The following is a 27,933-nucleotide window of genomic DNA, read 5'->3' as shown; positions in this document are numbered from 1 at the left end:
GAACTAAGGAGCCAATATTTTGGACAATTCCACGCTCCCAACTTTGTGGGAAGAGTTGTTCCATTTCTAACATGACTGTGCACCAGTGCACACAGCAAGGTACATAAAGATACAAATAAAAGAGTTGAATGTGGATGAACTTGACTGGCCTGCACACAGTCCTGACCTCAACCCTATAGAACACCTTTGGAAAGAAACTAGAGCCGAGAGTGAATGGTAAATGGACTGCACTTCTATAGCACTTTATGGACAGCACCACAGTGCCCAGAGCGCTTTACAAAGCCTCACATTCAAATTCACATTCACACTCACACTCACACTCATATACTGACTGAAAGCCAGTCAGTGATTAACCTCGCAAATGAGCTTCTGGAAAAATTGTCATAAATTCCCATACTTGTGGACACCCTTCCCAGAAGAGTTGAAGCTGTGGACCAGTGGACCGACATCATATTGAACCCTATGGATTAAGAATGGGATGTCACTCAAATTCATATACGAGTCAAGGCAGGTGAGCGAATACTTTTGGCAAAGTAGTGTATGCATGTAAGGTGCAGGTGTTTTTTGTCCACCTGGGGCCACCATCTTGACATTCTACACTGTAGTATCTGTGACTTTGGAATGTGTGTGACTTTAAAAGGCGGGGCCTGGCCTGGTGAGTGAGGTGTGAGTCAGCCAATGAGAGTGCAGCATTAGCTGGCTGGTTAGCCACTTTGCACGTTGATTTACGCGGCATCAGTTGTGGCTGTGCAGTTCGTTTATGAATGTGCTTGTTACAGATTTAATTTGTTTCAATAAAGTAGAGGTGCTACTCGCTTATCAAATTTATCAACAACTATTTTGATCCTCGATTAATCATTTTTGTTCAACTTAAAATGGTCCAAATCCTCCGAGTTCATCCTCTCAACAGTAAATATTCTACGATTTCTGTTGTCCTCCATGAAAGAAGTCTGATTATCTATATGTTTAAAAGAAATAAGACATGTCCAAACAGCTGCTTTGACTTTGGAAAACAATTAAACATTTTTGCCAATTTGCTGACGATGTTACGGACCAAACCAGGAAATGCATCACCATCAATTTGTTTGTGCATTCTCTGTACTGTCAATTTGAAATCACGTCCTGTTTCTGAATAAAGGAATGGAAATTAAAAATGTTTTATCTCTCCGATTCATGAAAGAAAAATAAATCGACAGATGAACCGATTAATCAAAGTACGAGCTTTACAATTAAGCGATTTTTAGTGCGGCGGCAGCTGTGTCTACAGTATCCTTGACCACTTGTGGCGGGATTACAATTGTTTGGAACTAGCGGTGGTCGGCTATATTCAATCAGCTAACGATGTTGACTTTACCGTTGATGTGCAGTTGCGTCACTTAAGCCAGTTCTACTCAGGAGTACACACATTAAACTATCGTTTTTTTAAGCGTGAAATGATTTCAAACTTTGGACATTCTCTTCCTTTTACGCACGCTTTCCTCTCAGCTCGAGTATATTGCTATATGTCACTGTAAAAACCCACAATATCAAATTTGATCTGTCCAATTTAAAAATCGGCGATACAGCGAGACGGCAAAAAGTCAAGCACGACATGGAGAAGGAGGGACAACTGTAGGCTACGTGTCCACCACAGATATGAAGCGGTAGATATGACACACCCCTTTCGAGCTGCGCGCCAATGGCGACGCTAAGCTTGGAGGGTGAAAGTTGTCAGCGCATTCCTTGTGCGTGGACAGCAAGAAAACCGAAAGAACAAGGATGTCGGCACACGGTCGCGTACAACGCCGTACAATTATGACAAGGGAACTGGGAGTCTCTTTCACACGTAAGGATGTTTTTGCGGGCTTTTTTCAAACGTTCTGTATTGATAGCACACGCTTTGGCGTTGACAAAAAAGTAAATCTCGTGAAAATCGGTTGAGAAATGAGCAAGTTACGACTTAATTTCATGGCCATGCATTGCCTTGGATGGGAACGTCGATGTGCCCAACACGGCCGGCAGGTATGCACGTCGGTTACCCGGGCCGCTACAGCGCGCTGGCACGTCACGTTTTCATAGCTACGATGCGGACGTTCAAGCAGTTGTAGGCAGCGTGCCGCTACCTCGGCGCAGGCTGCGGTGCCGCCTGGCGAGTCCATCTTGCGTTTCTTTCTGGGCCCGATGGCGGCGAGCGCCGTGAGGTTGGCGTCGCGTTGGCGCATTTGCGCCAACTCCTGCTGCTGCATCTGTCAACAAAAACAACAAACTTGTTCAAATACCAAATCGCGTTTGCTGACTTGACAGCAGACTTCGGTCGAGTACACGAATACGGACAAACGCCACAATCCGAGCCTGATGTTGCTCCGATTACTTTACACCATTCAACTTTAAATGGATACCGTCCGGTATGGAATACTTGGGTACTACAACCCCAATTCCAATGACGTTGGGACGTTGTGTTAAACATAAATAAAACAGAATACAATTATTTGCACATCATGATCAACCTATATTTAATTGAATACACTACAAAGACAAGATATTTCATGTTCAAACTGATAAACTTTATTGTTTTTAGCAAATAATTATGAACTTACAATTTGATGGCTGCAACACGTTCCCAAAAAGAACTGTCGGGCCAATTATATATTGCTCGTGCACACACTGTAGTTGTCTCGCCATGCTGCACTATTTGCATATCTGTTGTTGACCAATACTGGCCACTCATGCCAGAGTAGCATTTGCACACTGATTGAGGAGTATCTGCAACATTTGCACAATCAACATTGTCCCAGACTATCGTACTACTCGCTTGAAGTCTCGGCGCCCTTTGCACAATGGTCATTGCACAGGACTATTGCAATATTAGTCATTCGAACTGCTCTAAGTGCGAGAGGACTCTGCATCTTTTTGCACAATTGTCAAAACAAAAAAAATGTACCGGCATTACCAGATAAGTAGCAACCCTTAATTGCTCAGTGACTATTTTTTCAATGTCTTTATGTCTCCAAAGTGTTCTCTGTCAATTGACTGTCTGTTGTCGTACTAGAGCGGCTCCAATTACCGGAGACAAATCCCTTATGTGTTTTTTGGACATACTTGGCAAATAAAGATGATTCTGATTCCAATTCTGATCTACGGTCCATAATATCATCAAAAGGTTCAGAGAATCTGGAGAAACCACTGCATGGAAGCGGCATAGCCGAAAACCAAAATTTTCAAATTGTTTTGAGAAATTGTGGACATCGTGTCCTCCGGGCCAAAGAGGAAAAGAACCATCCGGACTGTTATGGACGCAAAGTTCCAAAGCCAGCATCTGTGATGGTATGGGGCTGTGTTAGTGCCAATGGCACGGGTAATTTACACATCTGTGAAGGCACCATTAATGCTGAAAGGTACATACAGGTTTTGGAGAAACATATGCTGCCATCCAAGCGACGTCTTTTTCATGGACGCCCCTGCTTATTTCAGCAAGACAATGCCAAACCACGTTCTGCACGTGTTACAACAGCGTGGCTTCGTCGTAAGAGTGCGGTACTAGACTGGCCTGCCTGCAGTCCAGACCTGTCTCCCACTGAAAACGTGTGGCGCATTATGAAGCGAAAAATACGACAACGGAGACCCCGGACTGTTGAACGGCTGAAGCTGTACATCGAGCAAGAATGGGAAAGAATTCCACCTACAAAACTTCAACAATTAGTATCCTCAGTTCCCAAACGTTTATTGAATGTTGTTCAAAGAAAAGGTGATGTAACATAGTGGTAAACATGACCCTGTCGCAGCTCTTTTGTAACGTGTTGTGGCCATAAAATTCTAAGTGAATGATTATTTGCTAAAAAAACAATCAGGTTTATCAGTTTGAACATTAACTATCTTGTCTTTGTAGTCTATTCAATTAAATATAGGTCGAACATTATTTGCAAATCATTGTATTCTGTTTTTATGTATGTTTAACACAACATCCCAACTTCATTGGAATTGGGGTTGTTAATGAAATCCAAATGTGGATAATATAATGTCCTCAAATATGGGCCCACTCCTTCAGAAGATAAAAGTTCATCTGGATAAGTGGGGAAAATTGAAGCTTACTCTAAGGGGGAACATTAATGTAACTAAAATGGTGGTTGCCTCACAGTTCAATTATGTTTCCACAATGCTGCCTGTTTATATACCAGTACAGCTGTTTAAACAGTATGATAAACGTGTGAGAGACTTTCTATTAGATAAGAAGAGACCCAGGATTCACGTTCAGGAAAATGTAGTCACCAAGGGACATAGGAGACATAGGAGGAAATACCCAATGTCAGGCTTTACAGTTGGGCGTTTGAGATGACCAGGCTGGCCAAGCACTGGAAACTGACAGGCTCCGAGCCAAGTTGAATCCAAATTGAAGAGGAACGAACAAGCCCTTTCAGACCTATAGATGTTTTCTCACATGGTTCAACTATTAACGGACACGAGTCCTCCACAGAGCCGGTACTGACTCATATCAAAGCTGTGGGTCGTGACCGAAAGAACAAGATCAAGATAGGTGAGGGTTAGGAATGTAGAACGACCGGTAAATCGAGAGCTTCGCCTTTCGGCTTAGCGCCTTCTTCCCCACAACGAACCGATACAAATTCCGCACCAATCCCCCTGCCGATCTCCCGTTCCATTCTTCCCTCACTTGTGAACAAGATCCCAAGATGCTTGAACTCCTCCACTTGGGGCAGGATCTCATCTTTGACCTGGAGGCGGCACGCCACCCTTTTCCGACTGAGGACCACGGTCTCAGATTTGGAGGTGCTGATTCTCATCCCAGCCGCTTCACACACTGCTGCGAACCACTCCAGTGAGAATTGGCGATCCCAGCTTGATGAAGCCAACAGAACCACATCATCTGCAAAAAGCAGAGAAGCAATACTGAGGCCACCAAACCGGACCCCCTCTTCGCCTTCAAAAGTTATGAACAGAATCGGTGACAAAATCCAACTTTCACCGGAAAAAAAATCCGACAAACAAATTACTGCCGGCAATGCAGACCGAACTGGTTGGGCGAACTCCCATGCACCCTCGAGGACCCTGCCAAAGGTGTCTACTGCTGGTCTACTGTTCCACGGCCAGGACGAAAAACCACACTGCTCCTCCTGAATCTGAGATTCGACTCTCCTCTCCAGCACCCCTGAATAGACCTTAACAGGGAGGTTCAGGAGTGTCATCCACCTGTAGTTGGAACACAGCTTCCGGTCCCCCTTCTTTAAAAGGGGGACCACCAAGCCAGAGGCACTGTCCCCGATGCTCACGCGATGTTGCAGAGGCGTGTCAACCAGGACAGCCCCACAACATCTAGAGCCTTTAGGAACTCCGGGTGTAAAAAAATACATCAATTTATAAAAATGGAGTTGAGCTGGGCTACAACATAGGGGACAACCTCAACCCACTCGATATTCCAACAGCACTACAAAATGGCCAAGTCAATAGTGTATGCCGCGGATACGAGAGATGGATTGCTTGGAAATGGGTAGGCGTGCGCCAGAATGATGGTAGCTAAGGCGTGAGGCCACGGGAGCACAAACAAACCTCTTTGGCCTTCTGCTTCAGACGAGCCTGCTCAGGATCTTCTTGTCTGGCCCGACTCTGCAACACAAACGCTGACGTTAGCAGAAGACAGCTAACCCTACGCCGCATTCTTCAGATGGACTTCGGACCTTGGCGGCCTTGAGCAGGATCTCCCTCTCTTGCTCGTCCTTCCGCTGCTTCTCCAGACGCTCCAGTTGCTCGAAGAAGCGAAGCTGAGAGCGAACATCGCTCGTCTGCTCGTGATGCTCTTCGTCCTGATCACAACCACAAACGCACGGTTACAAGCGCGTTTCATCATTGCTACTATGCTGCGCAAAAGTTGAATGGAGTTAAATTGACTTTTTGTTTCTTTTGGTGACACAGTGGAGTTGGTGAGCGCAGTGCAGATCCACTGACTTTTGCACTCCAGATTTTTTGACAGCGAGGTAGCACGGAACCTTGTAGTCTCGGCATACGGCCAATACTCACCTTGACGACGTCCGAACGGTGTTGAGCTAGCGCAGACACTTTCTCCAGCAGCGAGCGCAGGCGCGACTGCGTGGCGTGCGACACCAAGTTGACCACTTCCAGCGGAACCTCGCTCACGCCGAGCCGCCGAGCTGACGTGGCCACAAAAACAACGTAACTAATCTGCTCCTTTCTGTTACAGAAATGCAGCGGAAAAACGCCGCCACTTCGCAACCGTAAAAAGATGCAGCGGTACTTTGATTACAAATTTTGTTTGTTTTGTGGCCAAGCTTGTAAATAAATTGACCTGTATACCAAATCAATTTTGCCCATTGAAATGAATTGAAATGCCAATCTGTTGCAGCCCCTAAAAACATTTGTAGTTGTATTTTTAAGAGAAAAATAGCAGTGTATTGTAGAAAAACGTAAAAACCTAATAGAGTGGAACTTCAATGTTACAGCCGACTGATTGTAGGAAGCACTTTTTAAAATTTTTTTTTTTTTTAGGCCATATGCACCCATAGTACGGTACAGTATAAAATTAGTATTTTGTACTTTTTGCGTGCCCTAAAACACCCAGTACAGGACAAAGTTATTGTAAAGAAATATTTTTTAAAAAGCTTCAAAATGTTTGTTTAAATTTGATCCAAACTTACCGTGCCGGTGTGCTTGTTGTAATGACTTGTGGCAAGTCAGGCGGTTCGCTTCCATGAGCCACGAGGAATTAGTGTGCGTTCTATTTCCAAAACCGGCTAAGATTAGATGCCATAGGCCTAGAGATGACCGGTTTGACAAAAAAACTGTTACTGTAACAGAGCAAAAAAAACACCGCCCACGCAATGCTGCTCTGCTGTTGGACAATAGCTAGAACTCCTGCCATCATGGCCGCCACGTCAATAATTACTTTCCTTTGAGCTTGTCCCGTTAGGGGTCGCCACAGAGTGTAATCCTATCTCCTGCATCCTCCTCTCGAACCCCAACTGCCCTCATGTCTTCCCTCACGACATCCATCAACCTTCTCTTTGGTCTTCCTCTCGCTCTCTTGCCTGGAAACTCCATCCTCATCATCCTTCTACCAATATACTCACTATTTCTCCTCGGGACGTGACCAAAGTCTCTCCAACTTTGTCTCCAAAACATCGAACCTCAGCTGTCCCTCTGATGAGCTCATTTCTGATTTTATCCAACTTGGTCACTCCGAGAGCGAACCTCAACATCTTCATTTGCTCTGCTTCCTGTTGTCTCTTCAGTGCCACCGTCTCTAATCCGTCCATCATGGCTGGCCTCACCCCAGTTTTCTAAACTTTTGCCCTTCATCCTCGCAGAGACTCTTCTGTCACATAAGACACCTGACACCTTCCTTCACCCGTTCCAACCTGCTTGGACCTGTTTCTTCACTTCCTGACCACACTCACCATTGCTCTGGACTGTTGACCCCAAGTCCTGCACCCTCGCTATATCTCTTTTACCTGTCGCCTCACTCTTCTCCATCCACCCCTCTCATTCTGGAGATATTAATATAAAAGAATACACGGCCACACAGGACGGCATCTGAACCGGAAATGAATTAGTACGTCGCAGCAAGGTTAAAAGTTTATTATTTTTAGGATTATCATCATGAAATATTTGTCATATATGATATTACAGAGTTCCCTCGTTTATCACAGTGGTTACGTTCCAAAAAGAACCTGCGATAGGCGAATGTAGCTCCTTCTGACCTTCTCTGTACTTTTCCATCAACATCCTGAAGGCAAATAATGCATCTCTGGTACTCCGAAATCGTTCACTCACACTCACTCGCACTTTGTGGAGAGCTCATTCTGAACAGCTTTTGGACACGACACGACGCTCCATTAATGACGTCAAAGTTGTCGCTCAATAAAGTAGCCTGTTGTGGTCGCTTAACACAAAAAATTGCTGCACATTATTAAAACAAATCTGTCTCCTGTTTCTTTTCTTTGTGACGCAGCTCATCGTGCCATTCTTCTACTTCTTCTGTGAAGAAACAGCGCATGATGGTATATCACGACTCGGTGAGTGACCATCGGTCGGTCTCTACTTTTTGCTATGCTTTGTGGTAAATTTTGAGTGCGCTACAATAGGGCACGGCATTTCATCACCAAGCATTCGGACACCACTACAAAATGAAAAGCAGTGCTAATGAAGAATGCAACAGTCCGGTGATGTCAATGGGTCGCAGGCTTGATGCACTTATTGCAAGTAAGGGTTATGCCACCAAATAGTAAATGTTCGTCACTTGAAGTTCATTCAATCATGTCTGTTCCGATTCCTTTGCTCACTTGAAAAGTGGGTGGCTTCAAACAACACGTCTTGGTGGAAATGTGATTAGAATGTGATCTTGAAAAGTGATATAAAAGTTTAGTCAGCCACTGCTTGTTGCAGACAAACGTCACATTCACAGTAAAATATTGAGCAGATATAACTCGAGTCACTGCCTATCTTTATTACATATGAAGCTACGGTATGCCAATTACATTAGGCGACACACATCATGCATGGGCCAGTGCTACCAACGGAAAAGTTAGTGTAGAGCCCTGTGTTTGATTTGACATGATTCATTTCTTTTTCTTTGCATTTATTTATTGAACAGACACGCAAGCACCAAAGGCATGAAAAAGGTGACCCCAAAAAAGAATCAATAAATAAAAATTTTAAAAACCATTGTAGGGAGTCCCTGGGGGATATCTTAATTATGAATTATTTTTATTTTAAAAACAAAATTTGACCATAAATTAAGACTCTGAAGAGTACGATAAGGCTTATTTCCGCCGCTCAAGTACATGTTGATGTACACATTTAAGGTTAAAATTTAATTTGGCTAATTTCGTTCCTTTTTTGTTTTGGCCTCCAACTTGAGCCAGGCCCACCTGGCCCACCTGGCCCACCTGCGAGCTGTGTCGTGTGAATAGCATCCTCCTCTTTAAGCGCTCTCATTATGGAAAAGAATGGATTAAAATCATTGTCAGTTTCACTTCATTTGTCACGATTACCAACTTCAAAGGCTAATCCCAAATGCATCCTGCAGGAAAATATTAAGTACAATATTTTTCTGTTTTTATTGGCCATTTCTGAATTTGAAGTTAGTTTATTCTGTGTTGAGACATACAATGGGGCAAAAAAGTAGTTAGTCAGCCACCAATTGTGCACTTAAAAAGATGAGAGATGCCTGTAATTTCCATCATCGGTATACCTCACCTATGACAGACAAAATGAGAAGAAAAAAAAAAAATAATCCAGAAAATCAGTCTGATTTTTAAAAAATGTATTAGCAAATTATGGTGGAAAATAAGTATTTGGTCACCTCCAAACAAGCAAGATTTCTGGCTCTCACACAGACCTGTAACTTCGTCTTTAAGCGGCTCCTCTGTCCTCCGCTCGTTACCTGTACTAATGGCACCTGTTGGAACTCGTTCTCAGTATAAAAGACACCTGTCCGCAATCTCAAACAGTCACACTCCACTATAACTCCACCATGGCCAAGACCAACGAGCTGTCAAAGGACACCCACAAACAAAATGGTAGACCTGCACCAGGCTGGGAAGACTGAATCTGCAATGGGTAAGCAGCTCGGTGTGAAGAAATCAACTGTGGGAGCAATCGTTAGAAAACGGAAGACATACAAGACCGCTGATAATCTCCGTCGATCCGGGGCTCCGCGCGAGATCTCACCCCGTGGGGTCAAAATGGCGAGCAAAATCTCAGAACCACACGGGGGGGCCGATTGAATGACCTGCAGAGAGCTGGGACCAAAGTAACAAAGGCTCCCCTCCCATCAGTAACACACTACACCGCCATGCGGGGACTCAAATCCTGCAGTGGCAGACGTGTCCCCCTGCTTAAGCCAGTACATGTCCAGGCCCGTCTGAAGTTTGCTAGAGAGCATTTGGGTGATCCAGAAGAGGATCGGGAGAATGTCATATGGTCAGATGAAACCAAAATCGAACTTTTTGGTCAAAACTCAACTTGTCGTGTTTGGAAGAGAAAGAATGCTGCGTTGCATCCAAAGAACACCATGCCTACTGTGAAGCATGGGGGTGGAAACATCATGCTTTGGGGCTGTTTTTCTGTCAAGGGACCAGAACGACTGATCCGCGTAAAGGAAAGAATGAAAGGGGCCGTGTACGGTGAGATTTTGAGTGAAAACCTCCTTCCGTCAGCAAGGAAGGGCATCGAAGATGAAACGCGGCTGGGTCTTTCAGCACGACGATGATCCCAAACGCACCGCCCGGGCAACGAAGGAGTGGCTTCGTAGGGAGCATTTCAAGGTCCCGGAGTGCCCTAGCCAGTCTGCAGATCTCAATCCCAAAGGAAATCTTTGGGGGGAGTTGAAAGTCTCTGTTGCCCAGCGACAGCCCCAAAACATCACTGCTCTAGGAGAGATCTGCATGGAGGAATGGGCCAAAATACCAGCAACAGTGTGTGGAAACCTTGGGAAGACTTGCACAAAACGTTTGACCTCCGTCATTGCCAACAAAGGGTAAAGAACAAAGTATTGAGATGAACTGTTGTTATTGACCAAATACTTATTTTCCACCATAATTTGCTCATAAATTCTTTAAAAATCAGACAATCAGCGCTTTGAAGTTTGGCACGCCGGCTCCCGCCGCTCACCTGTGTCCATCAGACGTCGGTGCAGCAACCCGGCGGGCAGGAAGGCCTCGTCCTTACACGAGCGGATCTTGGTGCCCACCAACCCGGAGCTGGTGGCCAGTATACGGGCGTTCTCCTCGCTCAGGTTGACGCCGGCCATGGACGCCACGTCATTGATGTCGTCGTCGTCTCTGCAACGGAGTCGAGAAAGCCGGCCTTCGAAAAACTGCGCAATGCAAAATTGGGGGCGCCAAGCAAACAATCGCTCCTCCCCATCTGAACTTTGGGCCAATTAAAAGCTCGGTTGTGATGGCACATCGTCACAAATCTGACATCCAGCAATAAGTAACGGCCGTGTCTGAAATCGTCCACTCGCACTTTATAGAGAGCTCATTCGGAACACGACACGGCGCTCCGCTAATGACGTCACACCTGTCGCCCGATAACAAAATAGGCTGTCGCTTCACAAAACAAATAATTGCTGCATATTATTAAAACAGGAGGAATTTTTAAGCAGATATGTGTCCTGTTTTTTTTTTCTTGGTTAAAAAAGTGACTTGCATCTATCTGAAAAACTCACTCCGTCTGTGACGCATCTCATCCCGCCATTCTTCAACTTCTTCTTCTGTGAAGACGCAATGCATGATGGTATATAAATGACTCGGTGAGTGACCATCGGTTGGTGTCTACTTTTCGCAATGCTTTGTGGGAAATTTTGAGTGCAGTATATAGGGCACTGAAAATGATCACTAAGCAGTCGGACACCACTGCAAAACGGCGTAACCGCTATATGGTGGTTAGTGAGTGATTTCGGATACACCCAAAGGGTTGTTGTTGTTGTTTAAGCGCAAACGCATATTATTACAGGAACAAAGTCCTATTCTTTCTTAAACAAACGGCAGTTTGTTTTCACAATATAGTCGGATTTTTCTTAAAAGAACAAAGGTGACTTTTCCAGTAGAAATGCATAACATTACCAGAACAGAGTTGTATTTTTTACTTTTGCTTTTTCTTTGTAGTTTGCTTCTTACTTAATATTTTATCTTGTATAAATACGACTATAGTGAAAAACATTCTGATTGTTTTAATCCTGACAAAGATTATGTTGTTGTAAAGGTTAAAAAAATTCCTTGGAAAAAAAATGTCGAGTTCAACTTTTTTGGAGGGAAAAAAAAAAAAAGTTTTTCACATTTCATCCTTTTTCTGTAAAAAATAAGAATTTATCGTGCCATGACTTTTTTGTTGTTGGTCAAAAACGGTCAACTTTTGAATGTGTGTGGTGTTTCGGGGTCCACGTGGTTGATATGTTTGATTGGCGTTTATAGGATTCTGAGGGCGTCCTCGGAAAAGCTTATAAGGACGTGACCGCCGCTCACCTGAATGTCCCGCCCCCGGGGTCTCCCAGCTTCTTTTGATTGGCCGGCGGCGCCAAAGTGACGACGCTCTTAGCTACCGGGACGGCGGGTCCTCGCATCAATGCGCCTGCACACAAGAAGCAAAACGGCATTCGTGTCAAATCGGCGTCGCCCCAGCGCCACCTGCTGGACGGAACGCGCAGCAGCACTCACCCGGAGTTCTCATGCCCACCACAAGGGGACCGCGAAGAGTCTGCACGCAGCCTCGGCCAGTCGCCTAAAGATTTTTTACAAAAACGTTTCCTTGTTGAAAATGTAATAGTAGTGTAACTACTTGAATAACTTTCTTAAAATAATATAACCATCAACCCTTTTACACTGGAGACTATGCGAGCCTCCTTGATGCATATCTGGAAACAAAGAGTCCCAGCCCTGGAACAATGAGTCACTGCAACTTATCATCACGTAGTCCAGTTACCGTTAATCCTCCGCGATATGACGGTTGTTGTGTCATGGTCCCACGATGTTGAAGATTTTTATTTGTTCAATATTTTTGTGTTATCCATTGCTCTTGCTCTGTCTCAATATATTACGTTTCAGCCTGCCTCGATAGCTAATTTGTTAGGACGATGTATTTTCCCAAAAACTATCACGATAAACGACAGTATCGATATATTTTTTAATGCCGCCGATATAATGATATAGCGCCTAATAATTCAAGTTCATCCTTTTTAAGAACAATTAACTTTCAATTTGAAAGAACACTGAACTGTAATGTAGAACAATAAATACAAGTTCTTAGATAATATACATTTATCAGACTCAGGCTGTTTGCAAAAACTGCAGTTAAACAAATATTCAACATTTGGCACATAAGTATAGAGTCATGAACTCACTAGAGACCAAAAAAAAAGGTCTTATAAAAACATTAAAAAAACACCACCAAGTATGTGCTCGAAAGCATTTGGACTTAAATCACATGCCATATATTTTGATATCACCCAATTTTTTTGTTTTTATTTTTATTTACTGTATGAATGTCGTGTTATATGTACTGTTTAATGTCTGCTGCCTGTATATTTTTGCTGCCTCTTGGCTTTGAAAAAGAGATTTTGTCTCTCGATCCATCCATTCATTCATTTTCTACCGCTTATCCGAGGTCGGGTCGTGGGGCCAGTAGCTTTAGCAGAGACGCCTCCAGCTCTTCCGGGGGGATCCCGAGGCGTTCCCAGGCCAACCGAAGGACGTAGTCTCTCCAGCGTGTCCTGGGTCGTCCCCGGGGTCTCCTCCCGGCGGGACGTGCCCGGAACAACACCGGGGAGGCGTCCGAATCGGATGCCCCGGCCACCTCATCTGGCTCCTCTCGATGCGGAGGAGCGGCGGTTCTACTCTGAGATCCTCCCGGACGACCGAGCTTCTCGCCCTCTCTCTGAGGGAGAGCCCGGACACCCTGCGGAGGAAACTCATTTCGGCCGCTCGTATCCGGGATCTCGTTCTTTCGGTCACGACTCGCAGCTCGCGACCATAGGTGAGGGGAGGAACGTGGATCGACCGGTAAATCGAGAGCTTCGCCTTTCGGCTCAGCTCCTCCTTTACCACAACGGACCGATACAAAGTCCGCATCGCTGCAGACGCCGCGCCGACCCGCCTGTCCGTTCTTCCCTCACTCGTGAACAAGACCCCGAGATACTTGAACTCCTCCACTCGGGGCAGGATCTCATCCCCGACCCGGAGAGGGCACGCCGCCCTTTTCCGACCGAGGACCACGGTCTCGGATTTGGAGGTGCCGATTCTCGTCCCGGGCCGCTTCGCACTCGGCTGCGAACCGCTCCAGTGAGAGTTGGAGGTCACGGCTTGATGAAGCCAACAGAACCACATTTTCAGCAAAAAGCAGAGATGCAATACTGAGGCCACCAAACCGGACCCCCTCTACGCCGAGAAATTCTGTCCATAAAAGTTATTAAAACAGAATCGGTGACAAAGGGCAGCCTCGGCAGAGTCCAACCCTCACCGGAAACGAGTCCGACTTACTGCCGGATATGCGGACCAAACTCTGACTCCGGTCGTACAGGGACCGAACAGCCCGTATCAGGGGGTTCGGTACCCCATACTCCCGAAGCACCCCTCACCGCACCCCCTGAGAGACACGGTCGAACGCCTTCTCCAAGTCCACAAAACACATGTAGACTGGTTGGGCGAACTCCCACACGCCCTCGAGGACCCTGTCGAGGCTGTAGAGCTGGTCCACTGTTCCACGGCCAGGATGAAAACCACACTGCTAATAATTAATCTGAGATTCAGCTTCCTGACAGACCTCCTCTCCAGCACCCCTGAACAGACCTGAATTTTATCTCTCAATAAGCGTTTATCTGATTAAATAAAGGATAAATAAAATGTAAAACAAGGCCAGCCCTCAAAGTGCTGTACTGTGATGTGAGAACTTCACCTGTCAATCAAATGACACCGAAAATGAGTTCGCTCAAGTCAACTACTACCTGAATATTAGTAACGTGTGCCGCTGTGGTTATGGTTCATAAACAGTGAACTTTCCCATGTGTGTGTGCGTGCGCATGTGCGTGTTACGTGGGGAACACGCACACAACTCCGAGCGCTTACGTTTCAATGATGTCGCCGCGGTCGAGTGAGCTTCTTAGCTCAAGCCTTCAGCTCACCAGCTCGGTCGCTCACAGGCTAGCGAATATAATAAACGGTTAACTTTCCCGTCAGTGTCCCAGTTGTGCGCAAACGCCGTTCTGCCAGCAGCTTGTTGCGTCGTGAGTGGCGCGGCGGGAAAAAACTTCTGTGTCCATTGTATGGAACGATAACCCGCACTTTGCCGCCTCTGATCGGCTAGCATCAAGACAGGATTCATACTTTCGATTCGCTGCGTGTGCTTCACCAACACGCATACATACGTAGGGCAGGTCGTAACCCATGCGTCTGCAGACGCAGAATGAATATGCTTCGTGCGTCCCTGCTAATTCTTGTGCATCTCAGACACGGGACGCACATCAAACCGGATCAACTTGATTGTTTTTAGCATATAATCATTAACTTTGAATTTTATGGCTGCAACACGTTCCAAAAATGCTGGGACAGGGTCATGTTTACCACGGTGTTACATCACCTTTTCTTTTAACAACATTCAATAAACGTCTGGGAACTGCGGACACTAATCGTTGAAGCTTGGTAGGTGGAATTCTTTCTCATTCTTGCTCGATGTACAGCTTCAGCTGTTCAACAGTCCGGGGTCTCCGTTGTTGTATTTTACGCTGCATAATGCGCCACACATTTTCAACGGGAGACAGGTCTGGACTGCAGGCAGGCCAGTCTAGTACCCGCACTCTTTTACTCCAAAGCCATGCTGTTGTAACAGGTGCAGAATGTGGTTTGGCATTGTCTTGCTGAAATAAGCAGGAGCGTCCGTGAAAAAGACATCGCTTGGATGGCAGCATGTTTCTCCAAAACCTATGTACCTTTCAGCATTAATGGTGCCTTCACACATGTGTAAGTTACCCATGCCATTGGCAGTAACACAGCCCCATACCATCACAGATGCTTTGAACTTTGCGTCCATAAAGTCCGGATGGTTCTTTTCCTCTTTGGCCCGGACGACACGACGTCCACGATTTCCAAAAACAATTTGAAATGTGGACTCGTCGGACCACAGAACACTTTTCCACTTTGCATCAGTCCATCTTGGATGAGCTCGGGCCCAGAGAAGCCGGCGGCGTTTCTGGGTGTTGTTGATAAATGGCTTTTGCTTTGCATAGTAGAGGTTCAAGTTGCACTTACGGACGTAACACCGAACTGTATTTAGTGACATTGTTTTTTTTGAAGTGTTCCTGAGCCCACGTGGTGATATCCTTTACACATTGATGTCAGTTTTTGACGCAGTGCCGCCTGAGGGATCGACGGTCACGGGCATTCAATGTTGGTTTGCGGCCTTGCCGCTTCCATGCAGTGATTTCTCCAGATTCTCTGAACCTTTTGATGATATTATGGTCTGATGGTATCATTGTCCTTAAACTGTTGGACTATTTTCCCACGCACTTGTTCACAAAGAGGTGATCCTCGCCCCATCTTTGCTTGTGACCGACTGAGCAATTCAGGGAAGCTCCTTTTCTACCCGATCATGGCACCCACCTCTTCCCAATGAGCCTGTTCACCTGTGGGACGTTCCAAGCACGTGTTTGATGAGCATTCCTCAACTTTCTCAGTCTTTTTTGCCACCTGTCCCAGCTTTTTTGGAACGTGTTGCAGGCATAGAATTCTAAGTTAATGATTATTTGCTAAAAAACAATCAAGTTGATCAGTTTGAACATGAAATATCTTGTCTTTGTAGTGTATTAAATTAAATATAGGTTGAACGTGATTTGCAAATCATTGTATTCTGTTTTGATTTATGTTTAACACAACGTCCCAACTTCATTGCAATTGGGGTTGTACATTTGATTACATTTTGAGCTGACTTTCCTTCATTTTGAGTGAATGCATCAACAGGACTCTCTAATAGGTGGACTAAAACCAGAGATCATTTTGGAATTAACCACATATTTCGTCTTTACAGAAACAAACTGATAACAAACATTAAGAAATGTAAACATCATATAAATGTGTTTATTGCATGTGTAGAGCATGTGGAAAACCACCATACCGTGTTGATCTAATGACAAATGTGCACAATGTAGACAAAATGGCTTCCTATGACAAGCAGATAAGTGAATGTTCCATAAAAATATAAAATTCTAACAATGAAACCGTTCAAAAGTCCACGTTTGAGTTTAACCTTTTCCAAATCTCAGACAAACTAATAGATTGCGCCAAAAGGTGGTCCTTGGAGGTCATATTAGAATAATTGAAGGCAAAATGGCACATGACCAGAGAGAGCCAATCACAAGCGTTGGCTTTAGAAAGAGGAAGTCGTATGAAAAAAAGTATTTTTCAAAAGCAACTGTAAGTTAACGACACATTTTCTCCCAGTAATGTAACAGATCGCAATTCTATCCATTTTTAAAATCTCATTACATGTGGTTTAATTACTCCCAAACACTGCCAACAGTTTATATTATAGCTGTTTACCAGTCATGCTTAGTCACAGATTGATCCGACACGCACGTATTTTGTAATTTTCCATTTCTTATTTTCAACTAAAACATAAACCTTTTGACTCAAACACACAAACATGAAGAGAGCAAGTTGTTGGAGCCAATGATGAGTCAACAAAAGTAAAGGAAAATGTTTTTGGTACCATGGTTGCGGTGGCGAGCGGCGCGTTCATCCGGACGCCGGGGGTTCCGACGGGTAAACGCGGCCGGACGGCGGCCGCGGGCGGGGTGCAGGCGGGGGGCGGGGTCAGAGACTGCTGGCTGCTGAGTAACGACTGACGCAAGGCAGGGAGACTTTTCTGTAGACGCAAAACATTTGCGGGTTATACAACTCACACCCATTGATTATTGATTCATTAGAGATGATAAACACCAACGACTAATTTCTTATTAATTAATCATTTGATTAATTCATAAGCAATAAGCATGAATTAATTAATGTGATGATGACGACCTTGAGGAAGGGGATGAGGTAGGGCTGCGGAGACGACTTCAGTTCCGCCTGCAGACGACTCGTGAACTCCTCAGGCTCGATCTTTGCATCCTGTAAACACATACATGCATGCACGGACACGCGCGCGCGCACACACACACACACACGTTAACCCGGTAGTATATATACACACACACACGCGCGCACACAGGGAAACGTACGAGGAGGTCCTGGACGAGCGCTTTGACATTCTTGGATGTGTCAGGCGAGGGTGAGTTGTTGGACACCAGCTTGATGAGCGTGGCCAGGAAGTTTTTGCACTTCTTCACGTTTTCCTGCATTTCCTGTCGACATCACAACACAATAGTGTTTTCCCAACCATCGCCGCGGTCACCGTCACCCAAACGGACGCACCTGCGACACCACAGACACTCGGCCGCCGGCCGGCGCGGCGCCGCTCGCGGGCGGCGGGGCCAAATTGACGGCGACCGTCGCCGCGGCCGTCTGCGTCTTCGGGGGCAGGGGCGTCTTTGCCGAGAAGGGGGCGCCAGAAGTCACCGTGATGGCCTTTGGACACCAAACAACAGTGTCATGGAAATCGCAATCAACAACAAACTTCGTGTCTGTGTCAAACGTTGTGTATGGCCAGTGACCACCACGTACCCATCCTGACGCTGGCGCGCTACTTATTAATTTTGAATGACAAGTGTGAGCCTTCAAGTCATCTGGACTGCTGGTGAGCAAGCTAGCTAGCCCCCACCTACCTCGTAAAGTCCCGTAAAGCGGTAAACCTCTCCCGTCGCAAGTCACCCACACCTATTCTTTTTACACGCAGCATTAGCAATGACTTTGACTTGAGTTGGTTGTCACATTTCTGTGGGGCCAATGATGTATGACTCGTGCACTCACTGTAGTTGTCTCGCCACGCTGCACTATTTGCATATACCGGCCACTCGTGCCAGAGTAGCATCTGCTCCATTTGCACACGGATTGAGGACTATCTGTAACATTTGCACAACCGACATTGTTCCAGATGATCGCACTACTCGTCACTTGAAACCGCATACGCTCCTTGAAGTCTCGGCGCCCTTTGCACGATGGTCATTGCACCGGACTATTGCGATATTAGTCATTCGAACTGCTCTAAGTGCTAGAGGACTCTGCATCTTTTTGCACAATTGTCCTCCAAAAAAAAAAAAAAAAAAAAAATGTACCGGCATTACCAGATAACTAGCAACCCTTTTTTTTGTCAATGTCTTTCTGTCTCCAAAGTGTTCTCTGTAAATTGACTGTCTGTTGTCGTACTCGAGCGGCTCCAACGACCGGAGACAAATTCCTTGTGTGTTTTTGGACATACTTGGCAAATAAAGATTCTGATTCTGATTCTGATATGTCACGGGAATAAAACCAAAAGTTGTTTCCCGAGTGCCGTCACATATGAGCGTCTTAATATTACGAGGATGAGGGTGAGTGTCTGTGTGTGTGTTTCTGTGTCTGCTATAAATCCCGTTTATAGCATAAGACATATGAAGAGACTGGATGCACAAAGTTAAAAAGCCCAGCTCCTTTAAAGACGATTGTATAGGAAAACAAACTGTCATTAAAATAAAGTGCAATAATTGCAGTAGTAATGATTTATTCATGTTCTGTTTTGGACTATGATTTGAAATGGGTAAATTGGCTTGTTTTGCTGATAAATAATTTGCAAAACAGGGTGAATAATCATAAGTGATACTTTTATTTGGTGGGGGTACACGTTTACTTTTAAATTCATGTCAATCATATGGTTGTGGTAACGCTCAAAATGAAGTGGTAACTTTTCCCAGGGGAAGAGGGTTAGGAGCCCTCACTAGAAGAACTGGCCGCTCTGAGTCCAACAAATGATCAAATAAATGTAAAGCCTTAAATTGAATGGACCCGTTTTGTCTGCTACTGCTTGTTGCTGACAAACTTCTTGTTCACAGTAACATATTTTGCAAATATCATATCTGGAGTCACTGTCACTGGAAACTATGGTATGCCGCGGTCATGCTGTACCTCCTAAAAAAAGGGTGGGACCAATTCATGTGCCGGTGCCACCAACTGAAAAAGTCGGTCGCACCGGTGCCACTCATGCAAAAGTCAGTGTCGAGCCCCGGTATTCGATGAAAGTCTCACCTGTACCGAGGAGGACGAGGATGGCGAGGAGGAGGAAGAAGAGGAAGGAGACTGAAGCGGTTTGGTTTGAGGGGGCGTCGCCAGGTGGATGTTCTGAGGCGTGCCAGGAGCCTGCACACGCATACACAATTACACACTACACCGCTTGCGTTCGTCAGGCGGTCCCGTCACCACTCACCGGAGCGGCGACGCCGACCCGGATGGCGGCGGGCGCGGCGGGCCTCTGAGGGACGGCGGTCACGCCGGGACTCTGCTGCGTCTTGGCCTGCGCTTGGGCCAGAACCTGCTGCGGTACCATGACCAGGTGACCCGTCTCGACGCGGACCAGAACCATGCCTGACACACAAGAAACATCGACACGTGACTACTTTCCGTCAGAATATCTGGAATCGTCGCATCAAAAATTGGGCCGGGTGGAGCGGCGCGTGAAATACACGTACACCCTATGACCGAAGGCTCGCCAGTTCATATCCCCGGCCCAGCGCAAAATAATAATCCACATGAATGCGGTCGGATGTTGGGCGGTGCTCGAAGAGGGCGTAGGCGCAGAACGGCAGCCGTGTTTTTGTCAGACTGCCCCCTGCAGGGCAGCTCCGGCTACAGCGAGTAGCTTAACAACACCAGGCTGACTTTCGGATCGAATGAATAATGCGTGAATTTATAAAGCGTCTTGGAGTGCCTAGAAAAGCGCTACACAAGTGTAACGCATAGCATAGCTGTCAAGGGGCTCTGGCGCTCACCTGCGGGCATGGTGAAGCCGGGGGGCAGTTGGATGGTGGCCTGCTGCTGAGGCCGGACGGCCAACGGGGGCTGGGGCGCGGCCGGCCGGACGGTCTCGGCCGCCGGCCCGGCTCTTTGCGGCTGGACGGCGACGGCCGCTCTCGGCTGGCCCAGCCCGTTTACGGCCGGCTTGATCCCGGTGGCGGCGGGGGACGGCGGGGTGCCGGTCAGGATGACAGAGTTCCCTGAAGGGGGCTGACCCGCCATCGGCATCTTGCTGTGGTTCACCACCTGAGACGGCGAGGGAGTCCCCGGGGGCACCGGCGGCCCTACTTTGGGCTCCAGGCCGTTGTGAGCGGCGTTGACGATCGCGCTGGGGAGTCTGTGCTGGAGGGCGGCGGGAGGCATGGGAGCCGCGGACTCGGCTTCCTGGTGGAAGTTGGCGGGGGCGGCCATGACCACAAGAGCGCTACTCGTCGTCGCCGGGGGGGTCCCACCGGCAGAGTTGAGCAACTTGACGGCTCCCGTGGTGCCGTTGAAACTTTGCAAGCCGGGCGACGGCGTCCTGCCGCCGGCTTGGGCTTGGGTTTGGGCTTGGGCTTGTGCAACCCGCTGGAAGCTGGCGGCTGGCTGGCCGCTCAAAGTCTCTCCCGGCGGCTGGGGGACTGGGGAGCTCGAAGGAACCGACCCCAAAGTCCGCAGGCTGGCCGCCCCGCCGCCGCCATCACCACAGGAGGTAGCGGTAGAAGTAGAAGTAGTAGTAGAAGTAGAAGAAGAAGAAGAAGAAGAAGAAGAAGAAGGAGGAGGAGGAGGAGGAGGAGGAGGAGGGGGGGGAAGCTGACCGGCGGCGGACGACGGCTGGAGCTTTACAGCCGCCCCCGGGTGTCCTTGTTGCGGCGGCTCCTGGTCGCGCACTTTCCCTGAGAAGTGGCTCGCTGAGGCGGCCGGAGTTGCGTCGCGTTTCCCGGCGGCGGCGGCGGGGGGCGCCTCGGAATCCCCCAGTTGCGATTCGAGCGAGCCAACTAAGTCGCTCACCGCCTTCTCGTCCACTTCATTGAAGAGCATGTCCTCCAGCGGGTCGGAGGCTCCCGCCATCTTGCTTGCTAGAGCCTTGTGCAAATCGTCGTCTAGAATGTACGCATGCGCCGAGCACGCGCGCTGCTTTTGAGCATAGAAATACAGCAGCGAGATCCACATTCTGATTTGGACGACGTGAAAATGACCACCGTAACGCCATCCATCCTTCCATTTTCCGTACCGCTTATCCTCACCGGGGTCGCGGTCGTGCTGGAGCCAATCCCAGCTGACTCTGGGCGAGAGGCGGTACACCCTCAACTGGTCGTACCACAACTCTAAAAACTCAGAATCAGAATCCGCTTTGTTGGCCAAGTATGTGACAGGACTCACAAGGAAATTGTCTCCGGTAGTTGGAGCTACTCTCGTATGACAACAAACAGCCACAATGACGAAATATACATTTTCCTGCGTGGCTTTTCTCCGGGCACTCCGGTTTCCTCCCACATCCCAAAAACATGCGCGGTAGGTTAATTGACAACTGAATTGCCCGTAGGTGCGAATGGTTGTTTGTTTATATGTGCCTTGCGATTGGCTGGCCGATGATAGCTGGAATAGGCTCCGACAGCCCGCGACTCTAGTGAGGAGAAGCGTCTCAGAAAATAGATGGATGGATGGACTTCTGGAACTATTTTTGTGCACTTGACAGACGTGCTTTGACGCTTAAAGACTTTTGATTGTTGTCTTGCTATTATTATTAGCTCCCACGTCAGCCTCGCCTAATAACGACGCGGATTTTTGTGTTTCTTGCTTGTCTACGCTCTTCGTGCTGGCTTTGGGGTTCTAGCCAAAGTAGATCTAGGTGCCCGCGCTCGGAAACTATTTCCCATCAGCCCCCGCGGCCGGGGCCGCTCAATGGAGGATGACGATGACGATGGTGATGTCGTAGCCATGTTTGTAGCACGTTAGCACGTAGCACAGAGCAATTGACGACGTGAATTCTACTCGTTCGCCGGTTCGGAGGGCTCGCTCGTCCGTTCCTACCTCCTCGGACGGACTTCGGTGGGAAGCCCTACCTGGGCAGCAAAATCAACCTCATCTCCAAGGCCGAAATCCGCTACGTGGGCATTTTGTACACCATCGACACGGACAACTCCACTTTGGCATGCTAGTTAGCACGCGAGGCGGCTCGGCAGAAGCTCGTCGCCGGATTGTCAAACTTGTTTTTATCGCAGTTACGCATTTTCCATCCATAACGATGAAACCACGTCAAAGTCACGTCTTTTGAAAGGTCTGTAGCTTAAATTCAAATTTCTAGAAAAGTGCTCACAAATCCTTTTTTTTTTCTTTTTTCAATTTAAGAAATTAAGCTCGCTGACAAGTTTGACTTTGAAGAAAATGTCATAAAAAGTTACATTGACAATTGAATTTGTATGTTATTTTAACATTGTGCAGGGTCCGACGTGAAGCCTTTTTGAGTGGTGGCCCTGTCAGAGCCTGTACTCGCTCCGTATATTCATCACATAAAACGTCAAGTTTTAGTGATTGTCGTGTATAGCGTCTTTATACTGTATTATTAAAGCACCTTTAAGAAATTATTAGTACAATTGCATTCATGGTGATGACTCTGTACTAACCTGACTAAAATCAAGGCATTGCAATTGCACAAATGAAGAATAAATAATGCCTAAAAGAAGAAATCAATTCCAAAATATTTACTTAGGACTTACATTCCAAAAATGGTTTATCTTTTGTCTTGAGGCTGGGCACACTATATTATATATTAATCTATGTGAACATGCAAATTAGGCTTTAGACGATCAGGGTTTTTTTTTTTGGACCGATCATGTTTAAAAAAGAAGAAAAAAAAAAAACTATAACCAATCACCGATCCGATCACAAGATGCAGCAATGCGTCTATTTAAATGACTCCTTCATTTACTGCAGGCATGCCCAAAGTCCGGCCTGTGTCCAAATTTCCTCCGGCCCGAAGCCTCCTGTCCTAAAATCAATAGTATGTGGCCCGCCAGCACAGTTTCCCACAGTAACAATACACACATACAAAACAATGCTATTTTATATTACAATATAGTCACTGTAGTATAGTCAAATCAGACGTATGACTAGGCTTAAAATAAACTATCTAATAAACTATAATTCCATTACAACAAGCTGGCAATTTTTTGACTTGAGTTGGTTGTCACATTTCTGTGGGGCCAATGATGTATGACTCGTGCACTCACTGTAGTTGTCTCGCCACGCTGCACTATTTGCATATACCGGCCACTCGTGCCAGAGTAGCATCTGCTCCATTTGCACACGGACTGAGGAGTATCTGCAACATTTGCACAACCGACATTGTCCCAGATGATCGCACTACTCGTCACTTTAAACCGCATACGCTCCTTGAAGTCTCAGCGCCCTTTGCACAATGGTCATTGCACCGGACTATTGCAATGTTGGTCGTTCGAACTGCTCTAAGTGCTAGAGGACTCTGCATCTTTTTGCACAATTGTTTTTTGTCAATGTCTTTATGTCCCCAAAGTGTTCTGTAAATTGACTGTCTGTCGTACTAGAGCGGCTCCAACGACCGGAGACAAATTCCTTGTGTGTTTTGGACATACTTGGCAAATAAAGATGATTCTGATTCTGATCTTTTGGGTAGGTGCATGATGGCGACATGGAGTAAATGCCTTTTACGGATCGGATCTGCGAATTATGACATTAAAGCCGATGAGCATAAAAAGCTAATTATCGGCCAATACTGATCAAGCCGATCAGATCGGTGTAAAGTCTAATGCAAATTGGAAAATTTGCGTCATGATTTTAAATGTATCTTAAATTATTTTGTATTTTGGTGACTATCTCTCAGTTGAAAGTACTCTTTTGAAAAAAAGATGATTCATCCCAATGGGATATCCGTGAAATAAATAAATACCGGTACATAAACAAATAATTCACAATACAGTAAATCCCTGCTGTATCGCAGTTCACGCTTCTCGGTCCCACCCACATTATTGTGCATTACCTTTTTTTTGATAAATCAGTAAAGGCAATTGATAGTACAGGTCGTCTCTCTGGGATGCAAACACATTTTTTGTTTTGACTATGTGTTATTAATTTTGATATGTTTGCCATTCTTTAATCCATTGCGCTTGCTCTCTCTCAATATATTTTGCTTAAATGTGTCTGTGTTTGAAGAACCTAAAACAGTTTCAAGTTAAAAATATATATATATTTCTGTATCACGGGTTATCACTTATGGTGGGGGTGTGTGGAATTTAACCCCGCCAGAGGTGAAATACAAATACAGGAAAGCATTCAGTCTCATTACAGCAATAAATTATATAGAGCACATAACTCCAAAGTTTTGTGCTTGCACATTCGTGGAGTGTCGAATGGACCTAATATATTTCTTGACTTCATTTTCAAAAATGTAAAACATTTGGTTTTTGATGAGTGTATCGACATTTATGAATATGCCATTCAGCCAATAGTAAAATGAGATGAATAACAAATGTTTTTTTGCTCACAGGTGCACAGTTAATGAAGCCAAACAATAGATGCTCAAAGCAAAGAGAGAGATTTGGTTCCATACAGAGTACTATCAAATTATAAATACAGCACATATACACACACACACAGTGGGTACGGAAAGTATTCAGACCCCCTTCAATTTTTCACTTTTTTTTTTTTTTTTTTTTTTAATATTGCAGCCATTTGCTCAATTCATTAAGTTCATTTTTTTCCTACATTAATGTACACACAGCACCGCATATTCCATCCATCCATTCATTTTGTACCGCTTATCCGAGGTCGGGTCACGGGGGCAGTAGCTTTGGCAGGGACGCCGAGACTTCCCTCTCCCCAGCCACTTCATCCAGCTCTTCCGGGGAGATCCCGAGGCGTTCCCAGGCCAGCCGAAGGACGTCATCTCTCCGGCGTGTCCCGGGTCGTCCCAGTGGACGTGCCCGGAACACCTCACCGGAGAGGCATCCGAATCAGATGTCCCGGCCACCTCATCCGGCTCCTCTCGATGCGGAGGAGCGGCGGTTCTACTCTGAGATCCTCCCGGATGACCGAGCTTCTCGCCCTCTCTCTAAGGGAGAGCCCGGACACCCTGCGGAGGAAACACATTTGGGCCGCTCGTATCCGGGATCTCGTCCTTTCGGTCACGACTCTCAGCTCGCGACCATAGGTGAGGGGAGGAACGTGGATCGACCGGTAAATCGAGAGCTTCGCCTTTCGGGTCAGCTCCTCCTTTACCACAACGGACCGATACAAAGTCCGCATCGCTGCAGACGCCGCACCGACCCGCCTGTCGATCTCCCGTTCCGTTCTTCCCTCAGTCGTGAACAAGACCCCGAGATACTAGAACTCCTCCACTCGGGGCAGGATCTCATCCCCGACCCGGAGAGGGCACGCCGCCCTTTTCCGACCGAGGACCACGGTCTCGGATTTGGAGGTGCTGATACTCATCCCAGCCGCTTCACACACTGCTGTGAACCACTCAAGTGAGAATTGGTGATGCCAACTTGATGAAGCCAACAGAACCACATCTGCAAAAAGCAGAAATGCATTACTGAGGCCACTAAACCGGACCCCCTCTACGCCTCAGCTGCGCCTAGAAATTCTGTCCATAAAAGTTATGAACACAATCGGTGACAAAGGGCAGCCTTGGCAGAGTCCAACCCTCACCGGAAACGAGTCCGACTTACTGCCGGATATGCGGACCAAACTCTGACTCCGGTCGTACAGGGACCGAACAGCCCGTATCGGGGTTCTCCATACTCCCGAAGTACCCCCCACAGGACCCCCCGAGGGACATGGTCGAACGCCTTCTCCAAGTCCACGAAACACATGTAGACTGGTCGGGCGAACTCCGACACACCCTCGAGGACCCTGCCGAGGGTGTAGAGCTGGTCCGCTGTTCCACGGCCAGAACGAAAACCACACTGCTCCTCCTGAATCTGAGATTTGACTTCTCAACGGACCCTCCTCTCCAGCATCACTGAATAGACCTTACCAGGGAGGCTGAGGAGTCTGATTGCCTTGTAGTTGGAACACACCCTCTGTTCCCCCTTCTTAAAAAGGGGGACCACCACCCCAGTCTGCCAATCCAGAGGCCCTGTCCCCGACGTCCACGCGATGTTGCAGAGGCGTGTCAAACAGGACAGCCCCACAACATCCAGAGCCTTGAGGAACGCCGGGCTAATCTCATCCACCCCCGGGGGCCTTGCCACCGAGGAGCTTTTTAACCACCTCGGTTGACCTCAACCCCAGAGATAGGAGAACCCGCCTCAGAGAACCCAGACTCTGGTTCCTCAAGGGAAGGCGTGTCGGTGGAATTGAGGAGCTCTTCGAAGTATTCTCCCAACTGACTCACAACGTCCCGAGTCGAGGTCAGCAGCGCCCCATCCCCACTACACACAGTGTTGGTGGTGCACTGCTTCCGCGTCCTGAGACGTCGGATGGTGGACCAGAATTTCCTCGAAGCCGTCCGGAAGTCTTTCTCCGTGGCCTCACCGAACTCCTTCCGTGCCCGAGTTTTGGCTTCAGCGACCACCAAAGCTGCATTCCGCTGGGCCAGGCAGACCCATCAGCTGCCTCAGGAGTCCCACAGGCCAAAAAGGCCCGACAGGACTCCTTCTTCAGCTTGACGGCATCCCTCACCGTCGGTGTCCATCGACGGGTTCGGGGTTTGCCGCCACGACAGGCACCGACCACCTTACGGCCACAGCTCCGGTCGGCCGCCTCGGCGACGGAGGCGCGGGACACGGTCCGCTCGGAATCTATGTCATCCGCCTCCCCCGGAACACGAGCAAAGTTCTGTCGGAGGTCTGAGTTGAAACTCCTTCTGACGGGGGATTCCGCCAGACGTTCCCAGCAGACCCTCACGATACGTTTGGGCCCGCCACGTCGGAGCGCACCTTCCCCCACCGTCGGCGCCGACTCACCACCAGGTGGTGATCGGTTGACAGGTCCGCCCCTCTCTTAACCCGAGTGCCCGAGACATGCGGCCGCAAGTCCGATGACACGGCCGCAAAGTCGATCATCGAACAAACCCATACATCCGCATTTCATACTAAGGAAATCCAATCGGGAGTAACTTGGTCAGATCATCATTTCAGTTGAGCGATGATGTGCCATGAGAATTTCCTCATGGAAAAACACTCCTCACAAAACGTTTGCGAGAAAAATGCACTAGAACATCATTTTGCGGGAAACTTAATTGAACCTCGTGAAAACTATTGAATGTCCGACTGTTGAAACCGACTGCGGCGTCACGGTGGACGACTGGTTAGCGCATCTGCCTTACCGTTCTGACGACCGGGGTTCAAATCCCCGCCCGGCCTGTGTGGAGTTTGCATGTTCTCCCCGTGTCTGCGTGGCTTTTCTCCGGGTACTCTGGTTTCGTCCTACATCCCAAAAACACGCATCGTAGGTCGATTTAAAGACTAAATTGCCTGTCGGTGTGAATGGTTTGTTTGTATGTGCCCTGCGATTGGCTTGCGACCAGTTCAGGGTGTATCCCGCCTCTCGCCCGAAG

The 27,933-nt window shown here is 47.3% G+C and overlaps 1 protein-coding gene across 1 annotated transcript in view; it reads right to left on the bottom strand.

Annotated features, from left to right (window-relative positions):
• LOC133402535 (transcription initiation factor TFIID subunit 4-like) overlaps positions 1-21,477 on the bottom strand; it is a 28,640-nt gene extending 7,163 nt beyond the window's left edge. The window contains exons 1-14 of the mRNA XM_061676412.1: positions 20,390-21,477; positions 19,828-19,985; positions 19,650-19,760; positions 17,907-18,059; positions 17,714-17,836; positions 17,514-17,603; positions 17,203-17,358; positions 12,165-12,228; positions 11,973-12,078; positions 10,618-10,787; positions 6,007-6,137; positions 5,667-5,792; positions 5,539-5,595; positions 2,103-2,225 (exon numbers count right to left, since the gene is read on the bottom strand). Of these exons, the coding sequence (XP_061532396.1) occupies positions 2,103-2,225; positions 5,539-5,595; positions 5,667-5,792; positions 6,007-6,137; positions 10,618-10,787; positions 11,973-12,078; positions 12,165-12,228; positions 17,203-17,358; positions 17,514-17,603; positions 17,714-17,836; positions 17,907-18,059; positions 19,650-19,760; positions 19,828-19,985; positions 20,390-21,464 (2,643 nt within the window). The 5' untranslated portion in view covers positions 21,465-21,477. The remainder of the gene's footprint in view (positions 1-2,102; positions 2,226-5,538; positions 5,596-5,666; positions 5,793-6,006; positions 6,138-10,617; positions 10,788-11,972; positions 12,079-12,164; positions 12,229-17,202; positions 17,359-17,513; positions 17,604-17,713; positions 17,837-17,906; positions 18,060-19,649; positions 19,761-19,827; positions 19,986-20,389) is intronic.
• Positions 21,478-27,933: the final 6,456 nt, after the last annotated feature.

Source organism: Phycodurus eques, chromosome 5 (genome assembly GCF_024500275.1).
Source record: "Phycodurus eques isolate BA_2022a chromosome 5, UOR_Pequ_1.1, whole genome shotgun sequence".
NCBI lineage: Eukaryota > Metazoa > Chordata > Actinopteri > Syngnathiformes > Syngnathidae > Phycodurus > Phycodurus eques.
Note: the sequence above shows the minus strand (reverse complement) of the source record. Positions and strands in the feature narration are given on the sequence as shown.